The sequence below is a fragment of the Balaenoptera physalus genome (genome assembly GCF_965194825.1).
Source record: "Balaenoptera physalus genome assembly, chromosome: 1".
NCBI lineage: Eukaryota > Metazoa > Chordata > Mammalia > Artiodactyla > Balaenopteridae > Balaenoptera > Balaenoptera physalus.
In genome coordinates, this window is record NC_138882.1 from 175,829,689 (window position 1) to 175,840,322 (window position 10,634).

A 10,634-nucleotide genomic window follows, 5' to 3' on the forward strand; every position below is an offset into this window, starting at 1 on the left:
TTTTCATCCCAGTCCCCTCTGGGAAGCAGATTCCAGATTCTAATACAGAAATCAAAGGCACATGTAGATTTCTGTTAAAGAAACTGACTTTATTTAGTTGAAAAGTGTCTCCTGGGTGAAGTGAAGAACACCCATACAGACTGGCTTGGGGAACGAAGTGTCGCGGGGCGGAGGGGGCAGGTCTGTGACCCCACAGAGCACAGGGTAGGAGAGAGTTCTTTCGGCCCCGTCTCTTGCTCCTTCCTTGGCACAAAGCTCACTTCACTTCACCCCACTCCAAGGGAGGGAGGAGCAGAAATGGCAGCAGCTCAGGCAGAGGCAGTCAGCTTGGGACAGAACATGGACAAGCACTACTTCCAAACTGGAACAGAATGCAGGGATGCTCTATCCTAGATGTGTCAGAGGTGGTCCTCAAGGCCAGAGGTCAGGAACTAGGGTACTGGCCAGAGTTAGAAGTCAGGAGGTCAGAGGTCACTCTCTGGGGTCAGGGGGCGGAGACAGGAGTGCTCCTCAGGCTGAGAGGGTGGGGGGTGGGAAGACGGTTCCCTGGAGTCAGAGTTCGGGGCTTGGGAGCTGTCCTCAGCCCGCTCCACTCCGCAGGCCCCCAGGCCCTCTGAGTAGAGCTCCTGGTTCTGCTCCTTCCACCTGCGGAATTTCTCCCCAGTGAGCTCGGGGTCGCCTAGCACCTCCTCCAGGGCCTGCAGCTCCTGCATCTTTGCCTGGAAGAGGTGTAGGGGTTAGGGCCATGATCACCCGGGGAGCGGGCAGAGCCTGAGTCCAGAGCTAGCTCTGGAGTCCAGTGGCCCAGAACCCAGCACCTGGCCCGGTCCAGCCCCCATCCTCAAATCGAGAGCCTGGCTCCAGGAACCTAGAACTCGGCCCGGTCCACAGCAGAGCCCAGGGCTGAGGACCAGGAACCAAGCCGAAAGCCCCAAGCCCAGCCCCGAAGGGTGCCCTGCGCCCGCTGACCTTGAGCGTGCTCTGCAGCGCCCGCACGCGGTGCACTCGCTCATTGAGCTGGGGGTCTCGGTTGCGCCGCATGAAAGAGCTCCGCCACTGCTCGTGAGTGAGGGGCTGCGGCCTGCCCAGGAGGGACACGCCACCCAGCCTCAGCCCCCGTACCATTCCTTCCAGGGCCCCTTCGCTGCTGTCTGTGGGAGGGGGAGCAGGGTGAGCGTGTGCCCGTGCCCGCCCCCGCCCCCAGCCCTCCGTCTCGGCTCCCACCCCCCCACCCCCCCTGCCGCTTGGCTCAGCACCTGTCGGAGGGCTGAAGGAGGTCCGTGGGCTGCCCTGCGTGAGGGCGGCCGCAAGTGATGTGTCTCCGTGGAGCGAACTCCCAGCTTGGGCCGGGCTGGGCTGGGGGCAGGGTGGAAGGAGAGGAGGGTATCAGTCTGAGTTCCACGCCCTGCTCTTCACCCCCCGTCAGCTCCCACTCACCGAGGCTGAGCAGGATCCAGCCTCATCGTCGGGGTCTTCTGCTTCCGTCTCACTGTAGCAGTCTGGGGTGGACAAGAGTGGCTGGGGAACCCATTCAGCTTCACAGGGTTTGGGCAGGCCAGGGGGTGGGCTCGGGGGAATTGAGCTCCCAGCCCCCATCCCAGGGAAGGCAGAGGCTCAGGGGAGACCCAGCCCTGTGAGGCACCCACCTTCCTCTCGGGGCAAGGGGGCGCGGCCTGGAGACCGGTACTTGGAAATGCAGGTAATGAGATGGCGCACCCACCTGTGGAGGGGCAAATGGGTCTCAGGGAGTTTCCACTTACTGTATGCCAGGGGCTTTCACCTAAATCATCTTCTAATTTAATCCTCAGAGCAACTCTGAGAGATAGGAATTCTTACTAGTCCATTTTAGAGAAGATGAAACTGAGGCTTAGAGGAGTGAGTGTCTTGATGAGCCCTATCAGAGAGCTGGGCTCTGAATCCAGGCTCCTGAGCCCAGGCCCCCGAGCACTCCTGTGCAAGCTGTGGAGGTCAAGGGGGTGGCACTCACATGCTCAGGTCCGTCAGGGTGTCAGCAGCGAAGATGAAGGGTTTGTACACGTTATGGGTGAGCTGGAACACACTGCCAGGGGAGCAGAGGGGCCTCGCTCAGCTGGGGGTGCCCATCCAGGATGCAGAGAGGCTGGACTGGGCATCCCAGCTACCTGTTGCCCCCACCTGCCCCTCCTGTCACCTACCTCTCCCTTTCTCTCCCCACCCCCAGCCTGTCACACCTCAGGACTTAACTATTTTTTCTTCTGATCTTGTCCACTTTCCAGACTGTACCTGGAGACATTGATGAGGCCCTCAGCCTTCTCATCCTGGGGAGATCATAGTGTGAGGGTCAGCTTGAAGCCCCAATACCCTCAAGGCCCAGTCAGGCTCCTGAGGGCGGGGGAGGGGAGAGGGCATTTCCTGGGCTCTCTAACTGCTCATCTCTCAGTGCCCAGAACTCAGGGCAGGAAGCTGGGGTGGGGTCAGGAGGTGTGACCGAGGGGTGCCTCTGAGCCTGGCAAGGGGAGCCAAAGATATCCGGAGAAACAGCCAAGGAAGAGGAGACCCCTCATGCATTTGCTCCATCGCAGACACAGACAAAGCTGCTTTGCAAATGCCCCTCTCCCTGCCTGGTTTTCTGTCTCCCTTCCATCTGACTAACCCTCAGGCACTGATTTTTCAGGAAGCCTTCACCACTCTTCAGGTGGACTGGCCACCTTTGCTGGGTTCCCACCCACACCTGGCTCTTCTGCCATCATAGTATGTGTTCCCATATTGTCCCTGAGTGCGTATTCATCCCTCTCCCCACCAGCCTGAGTAACGGAAACGGTCCAATTCTTCCCTGTGTCCCAGGGCCCAGCCCAGAGCTGGGTATGCAGTAGGCACCTTGAATGTTAGTTGAATGAATAAACAATTGATTGAACGGCCCATAACTAGGATGAACAGATTAACAGAAGAGGAAGGAAAGGCGGGTGGAATCAAGGAGATTCTACCCGGCCTTTGATACCTTTTCCAGACCGCTTTTATACACACGTCTGTTCAGTTCTCTCTGAAGAGTGTCCCCATTTTACACATAGGAACACTGGGGCCCACCTGTGACCACAGATGGGAGTGGACCGTGAAGGAGGGACAAGAGCCGAGGCCCTGAGGTGACTCACTTGCTTACCTGTGTGTGTGTATGGGGTCTCACCTGGGGCTGGCGGTACCAGTAGAGCGTGTGTCCCTTGAGCACAAACCAGCAGCGGCGCCAGCGCGGGCCCATGAAGCCCCCGGGCACCTTGCGGAGCAGGAGCCAGCCATCACAGTCAGGCCGGCCCAGCTCCCGGCAGGACACCTGCCGGCGGCTCAGCTGCGACGCCACGCCTGCAGCAGCACAGCGCGGCCGGTCAGTGAGGGGCTGGCGGGGTGTCCCGGACCCCCAACCTGCTCCCTTGCCCCCCACAAGCACCCCCAGCTGGTATTTCTGAACCCATGCTCTGGGCTCAGAATGTTACACGTGTCACTTCTGAGGTGGGGATGACTCTTCCCATTTTAGAGACAGGGAAGCTGAAGATCAGAGGACGAGCTGTTTGCCTGAAGTCACAGAGCTGGCGAGAGGCCCAGGCTGGGAGCATAAGGTCTGTGTGACCCCAGAAACAGCTGTTTCCAGGAGAGGCTGTGCGTGAAGTGTGTGTTGGGGGTGGTGGTCTTGCCCAGCACTGTAAAGACCTCTAAGAGCTCCTCATATCAGGGCATCACCCCCCACCCCGTCAGGTGCATTTCATACCTTTTGATTTCTTGCGACCAGGGACAGGACTCTGAAAGAACCACAGGAGGTTAGAGAAGCGTATGGGTCCAAAGCCACACACCCCTCCTTGCTGAGCCCCAGAGCTTACCTTGTCAGGGTGTTCTGGGGGCTCTGGAGCTTCTGCTACCCCAGCTAGGAGTGTGGCTGAGGGTGCATGGGGGCCGGGCAGGGGCTCCGGGTCAAGGGAGGTTGAGGCTGTCAGGGAGGCAGGAGAGAGAGGGAGGGTCCCTGAGCTCAGACCCGGGCCCAGTGGTAGGGTGGGGGTGTAAGAGTCCAGGGTCAGGCAGCCCACATGCCTTGTCCGGGGCATCTGCCGACTGGTGGGGCTTAGAAATTACCTGTCCAGGCAGCAGGGCTGGGTCCGGGACTTGGGTTTGAAGTCAGGTCGAAGGCGAAGACATCTTCCGATGGGGCCCTGGAAAGATCAGGAAGAGATGAGGTGAGCCATGGCCCACCCGCCAGGACCTACCCGGGGCCAAGACCTACCTGGGGCCCGAGCCTGTTACCTGGGAGACGGCAGGGCCGGAGCCAGCGATGGGCTCACTGGGCGTGGGGGGCCCAGGGCCTGAGGAGGGGTCTGAGGAATAATCAGAAACAGGTGATGGAGCTGGCGACAGACAGGGGTCTGAAAGCAGACTGGGGGCAGGGGAGGGCGGCAGGTACCTGTGAGGGTATCTCCGGCGCCAGGACCTTCTTCAGCACTAAGCTGACCCCGTCTGGCTCCCGGAGCAGCTCCCTCACCACGTTTTTATGGGGCCAGCCCACCTGGGGGACAGGGCAGAGGGCAGGGCAGGGATGCTGGGCAGGACTGAACTGGGCAGGAGGCTCTGAAGCAACCCGACAGCCTTGGCCTCACAGCACTCTCTCAGCCTCCCACTCAGCCTCAACTCATCCTCCTCCAGGAAGCCTCCACGAGCCCCTCTGACCTGTGTGAGCTGGCTGGCCTCACGGAAGGCAGCTCCCACAGCCCTGGTCTCCCCAAGGGAACCTCCCCACCCACCGACCTGGGTTCTACTCAGGACCCCCTTCCTCCCACCACGCCCCTCCCCTCACTCACCACCACCTGCTCATTGATCTGGACAATCTCGTCTCCAGGCAGGATCTGCAGCCGGGAATCAATGGGGACCTGGTGGGGGGTGGGATTCAGAGGGTGCACCCTCATGGGGCTGGAAGCTGGCTTGGCTGGCAGGTTGGAGGGCCACGGGGGTGGGCGGCCAAGAAGGGTGTAGGGGTCTCACCTGGGTGCCCACTCGAGACACAAAGTGCAGGCAGTTGCTGGTGGTGTGGATCTCCAGGCCCTGCAGGGCAGAGGCTGCAGTCACTAAGGGTGTGGGGACCGCCGGGCCAGGACCCCTGCTAGGCACCAGGACTCACAGGTGAGTGGAATGGGGGAGAGAGCTGGCCTCAGCTTGGCACTGCTCGACTTGCTATGTGACTTTGGGCTCACCGCTGCACCTCTCTGGGCTCTGCCTCCTCCCCTAAGGGCTGAGGGGAGCAGGTTGCAGACTTCTGAGGTATAAGATTCTCAGCAACTTTCCTGAAGAATCTCATACCTCAGGGACAGGAGCGGGACAGGGCAGGGCTGGGGCCTCTGGTTTTCCCAACTGGTCAAAGATTAAAGCAAAAAAGTTCATGTCGTCTCCCCTCTCCCCTAGGTCCGTGTCCCAGGGCTGGGATGTGTCACCTGAGACCACACCAGCTGCAGCCCCTCAGGACCAGAGAAGGGGCTGAATGACGGTGAGACCCCAGGGAAGTCCTCTGGGCCTTTAACATCTGTACAAAAGTTCCCTGGAAGTCCAGTGGTTAAGATTCCACGCTTGCACTGCAGGGGGTGCAAGTTTGATCCCTGGTGGGGGAACTAAGATCCCACATGCCACGTGGTTCGGCCAAAAAAGAAAAAAAAAAACAGGGCCTTTCAGCTGTGACAGTGTAGGATTCTGTGGGATCCTAGAACCAGATTTCAGGGCCCAGACAAGGCTGCCGAGGGGTCAGGGGTGAGAGTTGAGAGGTCAGGGCTCACCGAAGGATGGTCCAGCGGCACGTGCTGTAGCACGGCCTTCTGCTCCAGCAGCTCCTCTGGGCTGCAGCTCAGGATGTTGTGGCAGATCCCGGCCACGTGGCTGCTCTGGCGGATGGAGAGCAGGATGTCTAGCCTGAGCCCCGTCCCACCCCATCCCCACACCCCACTCACCCCCCAGACTCACAATCCTCAGGACTTTGCTCTCCTTCTCAGCCGCTGGACAGTCCTGGAAGCAGAGTGAGAGAGCAGGGGCCTGCCCTGAGCAGGGCACACTGCCTTCGCCTGAGGGCAGGGGGATTCCCTGCAGTCCCTCCCGGCGTCCCGTACCCTGGCCCCCTTCCCAGAACTACATGGCCTTAGAGCTTTCGCCCCAAGATCTCACCCCCCTGACACCAGGCCCCCAGAAGTCACCACACATGCCCTCTCCCGCTCCACCCCCTCCTGAGAATCAAATGTCCTGTGCTGCCCTCGCCAGTTAGGAGCTCCCACGCCCCCATCACCCCCTACCCAGTGGCCGGGCCTCCTCTCTTTCTGCCCTCGCCTCTTCCTGCTCTCACACCTGATCCTGTGCTGATTCACAAGTTATAAAAAGCTCTAGCCTGACTTGGTCTCTACAGCCTGGGCCAAGCCTGGCCTCTGGTTCTCCTACCTCCTGCAAGGCCTGGCCCAGCTCCCCGCACAATTCCCCAATCTCCTGGCAGGATGAGAAGTCATTTAAGTGGGAGAAGAGGTACCTGGCAGAGGGAAGGATGGAGCAGTGGTTAGGGAACTGAGCTTAACAGTCAAGTCACTGAACCACCCTGCGCCGGCTATGCATCTGAGACTCTGATGGGTTTTGATTTGGGGTAAAGGAGATGACTGATACATCTAAAGACCTTAGTCAAGTGCCTAATAAATGCCAGGGCCTGTTCTAGGCACTGGGGAGACAGACATTAAACATCTAATTACATCAATAATGATTTAACTTCTACTGCTGTGAAGTGTAGGGAGCTCTGAGAGTGTGTAACAGGAAAGCCTTCTCTGAGGAGGTGACATTAGAGCTGGGACCTATGGGACAAGCAGCGGCCAGTGAAGGGGGTAGAGAGCTCTTTATATAATGCTGTTGATGAGACTGTCACGATTACAAGCTGGAGGTGGGGTGGGAACCCAGGCAACCCAGTGCCCCTACACAGACCAATTAACCTCTTTGCCCAGTTCCACTATATCTGAACAAGAGCAAAGCTCTATTTTACTCTCCCAGGTCCCAGAGGAAGCCAAGGATGAGAAGGGTCCCCTCACCAGTTACTCAGACCCTAGGAGGAGACCGAAGTACCTGTTGAGCCAGAAGAGGAGGGAACGGGCCGCATGCACCAGCTCCATGGCCGCGGTGAGGACATCTGCAGGAGGCTCAGCACAGCCCCCCAGGCGACCTTGGACTAAGCTCTGGAATGCCCGGATCCCCTCCAGCAGCCCCTCTGTCAGGCTCCGCAGGTTCTCTGACTGTAGCCCGGAGCTCTGTACCACAGAGTGGCAGGTTAATTCCTGGCAGCGGCCAGCCCCCCATCAGCACCCCCACGGTGGGTGGAAGCTGCAGCCAGTGTGGCCGCCATTCACTCACCAGGGCCCGGAGCTGTTCCACCCCTTCCAGGATGAGCTCCTGGTGGCCCAGAGGCCACACAGTTAGAGCTTCCAGGTTTCGGGGGCAGAGCTGGAGCAGGTACTTGCCAGGCAGCTCCCAGTCCTCAAAGTGATAGTCCTGCAGGGAATCATCGAGGCCTGATGGAAGAACGAGGGTCAGCATGGGGGAGCCAGGGGGTGTCAAGGCCTTTCTGGTCAGTGCAAAAGTCCTTCTCCTAATGACCCTGAGACCCAGGCAGTGTTCTGCCTTGCCCATTTCACAGATAAGCCTACTGAGTTGAGAAGTAGGGTCATATAGGGCAGTGGTTCTCAAAGGATGGTCCCCAGACCAACAGCCGCAGCCTCACTGGAAAACTTGTTAGAAATACAAATTCTGGGAATTCCCTGGTGGTCCAGTGGTTAGGACTCAGTGCTTTCACAGCTGTGGCCCGGGTTCAATTCCTGGTCGGGGAACGAAGATCCCACAAGCCACGTGGCATGGCCAAAAAAAAAAAAAAGAAAAATAGCCAAAACATGGAAACAACCTAAGTGTCCATTGACAGATGAATGGATAAAGAAACTGTCACACACACACACACACACACACACACACACACACACACACACACACACACACACACACGGGAATATTATTCAGCCATAAAGAATGAAATCTTGCCATTTGCAGCAACATGGATGGACCTTGAGGGCATTATGCTAAGTGAAATAAATCAGACAGAGAAAGACAAATACTGTATTATCTCACTTACATGTGGAATCCCAAACACCCAAACTCATAGAAACAGAGAATAGATTGATGATTGCCAGAGGCAGGGGATGAGGGGGTAGGGGAAATGGGTGAAGGTGGTCCAAAGGTACAAGCTTCTATTTATAAGTCAGTTTTGGGGATGTAAGGTACAGCATGGTGACTATGGTTAGGATTCTGGGCTTTCACTGCCATGGCCCGGGCTCAATCCCTGGTCAGGGAACGAAGATCCCGCAAGCCACACGGCATGGCCAAAAAAACAAAAACAAACAAACGAATTCTCACATCTGCTGAATCAGAACTCAGGGGCAGGGCCCAGCAATTTGCATTCTAACAAATCCTCCAAGTGTTCTGATGCTGCTCAAGTCATGCTTGATGGGGCTTTGGAGTCAGGGAGACCTGAGTGACAGCGATTGAGCAAGTAACTTAATTACTCCGTGCCTCAGTTTCCTCACCTATAAAATGGGGAAAATAAAGACACCTACCTTCTAATCATGTGTATTAAATGACACGACACATGTCAAGCACTTGGCCAATTGCCTTGGTTCATGGTAGACAGTCAGTAACAGCCCCCGTATTATTATTGCCAGACTCTTTACCGTGATCCCCAAGGCCCTGTATGATCCAGCCACCACCTGCCTCTCCAGTCATCTCTTGGCGCACAGGCCCTCAAACTCAACACTTCAGATCCAGAGCACTAACTCCCTGCAGCTCTTGGAATGCTCTCTTGCCTCAGGGTCCTCACACGTGCTCTTCCTTCTGCCTCGACTGCTCTTCCAGCTCCTTCACGTCCTTTTTCATCTTACTCCTTCCAGGAAGCCTTCCACAACTCCCCAGGCTGGGATGGGAGCCTCTGCTGCTCTCACTGCCCCTTGCACCTCCACAAACCCCTGCATCAAAGCACTAACCTCTCCTACTTGATCACGAGCTCTTCAAGGACTGGGCCTTAAACAAGTGTTCATCTCTAATTCCAGCCCAGGCCTCTTACAAGGTAGACACTCACAAGTAAGAAAAAAATCTAGTGAATGCTTACTATGTGTTAGGAAAAATTTAAGGGCTTTATACATATTAACACATTTAATCCTCACCGAATCTAGAAAGCAGAGATACTGTTATCCTCATTTTACAGGTGGGAAAACATACAAATAGAGGTTAACAGTCAGCTTTCTCAATCTTTGAAGGAACCCCTGCCATTCCAAGCCAGGGTCTTTTGTGATCAATAGCTCTCCCTCATTCCCTGTGTGACATTAAGAGCACTTGACCAGCAGTTCGTGAACCTGTTACTCCGTGGCTCTGGGCCCTCGAGCACCTCCCTTGCCGTGCACACAGCAAATGTGCTGTGCTGCCTCCCTCCCAACAGATCCTGGCGTTGAACTGCATGTGCCAGGCCCTCGACATGATTGTCTTATTTGGTTCACTTCATGAGATCAGATTTGCCTTTCCCATTATATGGATAGGGAAACTGAGACTTGTGGTCACAGAACTGGTGAGTGGAGGGGCTGGGCCTGGAACTCAGTCTGGGAGTCTGACGCCAGCCCTGAATCCCTGCTTTTACCGGGGCTGGTCACCCTGAGCCTGCCCTCAGTGGACTCCGGCCGCCCCCTCCACTCTGGCTCCTCCCTGTAGGAGTAGTGTCTTGACTCACCTCCCGGCTCCCAGCTGCATGTCAGAAGGTCTTCACTTCTGGAACCTTTCCAACCTAACTGGGCTCATCCCCCCTGGAGGCCTAGGGAGGGGCAGTGCCAACCCTCCAGTCAGGCCGGGGCTTCTGCTCTCACTGGGAGCTTTGGGGTGGGGGTAGGGAAAAGTCACCCCACCGGCCCTATTCCAAAGCCTCAGCAAATCACTTCCTGGTTCACTGTGTATTTTTCGGCTTCTGAAAAATGGGTTTAATAACAGCCCACTGCGCCCTGGGGCAGAGGGAAGATGAAGGAGATACAGTGGGGGCGGGCAGCTGGGGAGACACCGTCTGTGTTCATTACACAACCACTGCCTCCCCATTGCCACCCTGGAGGCTTCTTGGGCTTCTGGGGGGATGGGAGTCCCCCTCTGGGTCCTCCGGGTGGAGGGGGGGGCGGCCCGGGGTCATCTCCATTATCCTTCTGCCAGGTTCACGGCAGACACTCTGTAAATACTTGTTGACTGACTAACCAACTGACAAACTCGGCAGGTCCTTTGTCCTTTTCCTCTCCCCGTCCCACTGCCCCTCAAGCCCGACACTGCCCCAGCCCCACCCACCTCTCAGCCAAGCCGCCACCTTCCCGGGGGTCCAGGTCGCTACTGGCTCCATGGCCAAGTTCGGCTTCTCGGATCCGCACCCGCTCCGTCTCTCCAGCGCAGGAATTTCCGCTCCCAGAGCTCTGACCTGGGGAGGGGCTGGGCTGGGCTGGGGGCGGAGCCACTAGCATACCTGGGCCCACAAAGCTGGCTAGGTGAGGTGCTGTGACAGCCATTGGCCTACTGCCTGTCCACCTCCTGCTCCGCCCTTCAGGCAT

At 57.4% G+C, this 10,634-nt stretch overlaps 1 protein-coding gene across 3 annotated transcripts; it reads right to left on the reverse strand.

Moving 5' to 3' along the window:
- Positions 1 to 68: 68 nt before the first annotated feature.
- Positions 69 to 10,607, reverse strand: CNKSR1 (connector enhancer of kinase suppressor of Ras 1). Of its 3 annotated transcripts, none has more exons than XM_082412554.1 (21): positions 10,397 to 10,607; positions 7,375 to 7,532; positions 7,090 to 7,271; positions 6,427 to 6,511; positions 5,962 to 6,003; positions 5,778 to 5,882; positions 4,996 to 5,055; positions 4,815 to 4,883; positions 4,421 to 4,522; positions 4,264 to 4,334; positions 4,096 to 4,172; positions 3,846 to 3,952; positions 3,737 to 3,767; positions 3,161 to 3,333; positions 2,224 to 2,297; positions 1,988 to 2,059; positions 1,647 to 1,720; positions 1,438 to 1,499; positions 1,257 to 1,356; positions 970 to 1,151; positions 69 to 719 (listed from the first exon to the last, which is right to left on the reverse strand). In XM_082412554.1, exons 1-21 carry the CDS (start codon positions 10,590 to 10,592, stop codon positions 465 to 467), a joined length of 2,277 nt encoding a protein of 758 aa, XP_082268680.1. In that variant the 5' UTR covers positions 10,593 to 10,607; the 3' UTR covers positions 69 to 464. The 3 variants fall into 3 exon arrangements, with proteins under 3 accessions (XP_082268680.1, XP_082268681.1, XP_082268679.1); XM_082412555.1 differs by having other exon boundaries at positions 10,378 to 10,511; XM_082412553.1 differs by having other exon boundaries at positions 3,737 to 3,952.
- Between the last annotated feature and the right edge of the window lie 27 nt (positions 10,608 to 10,634).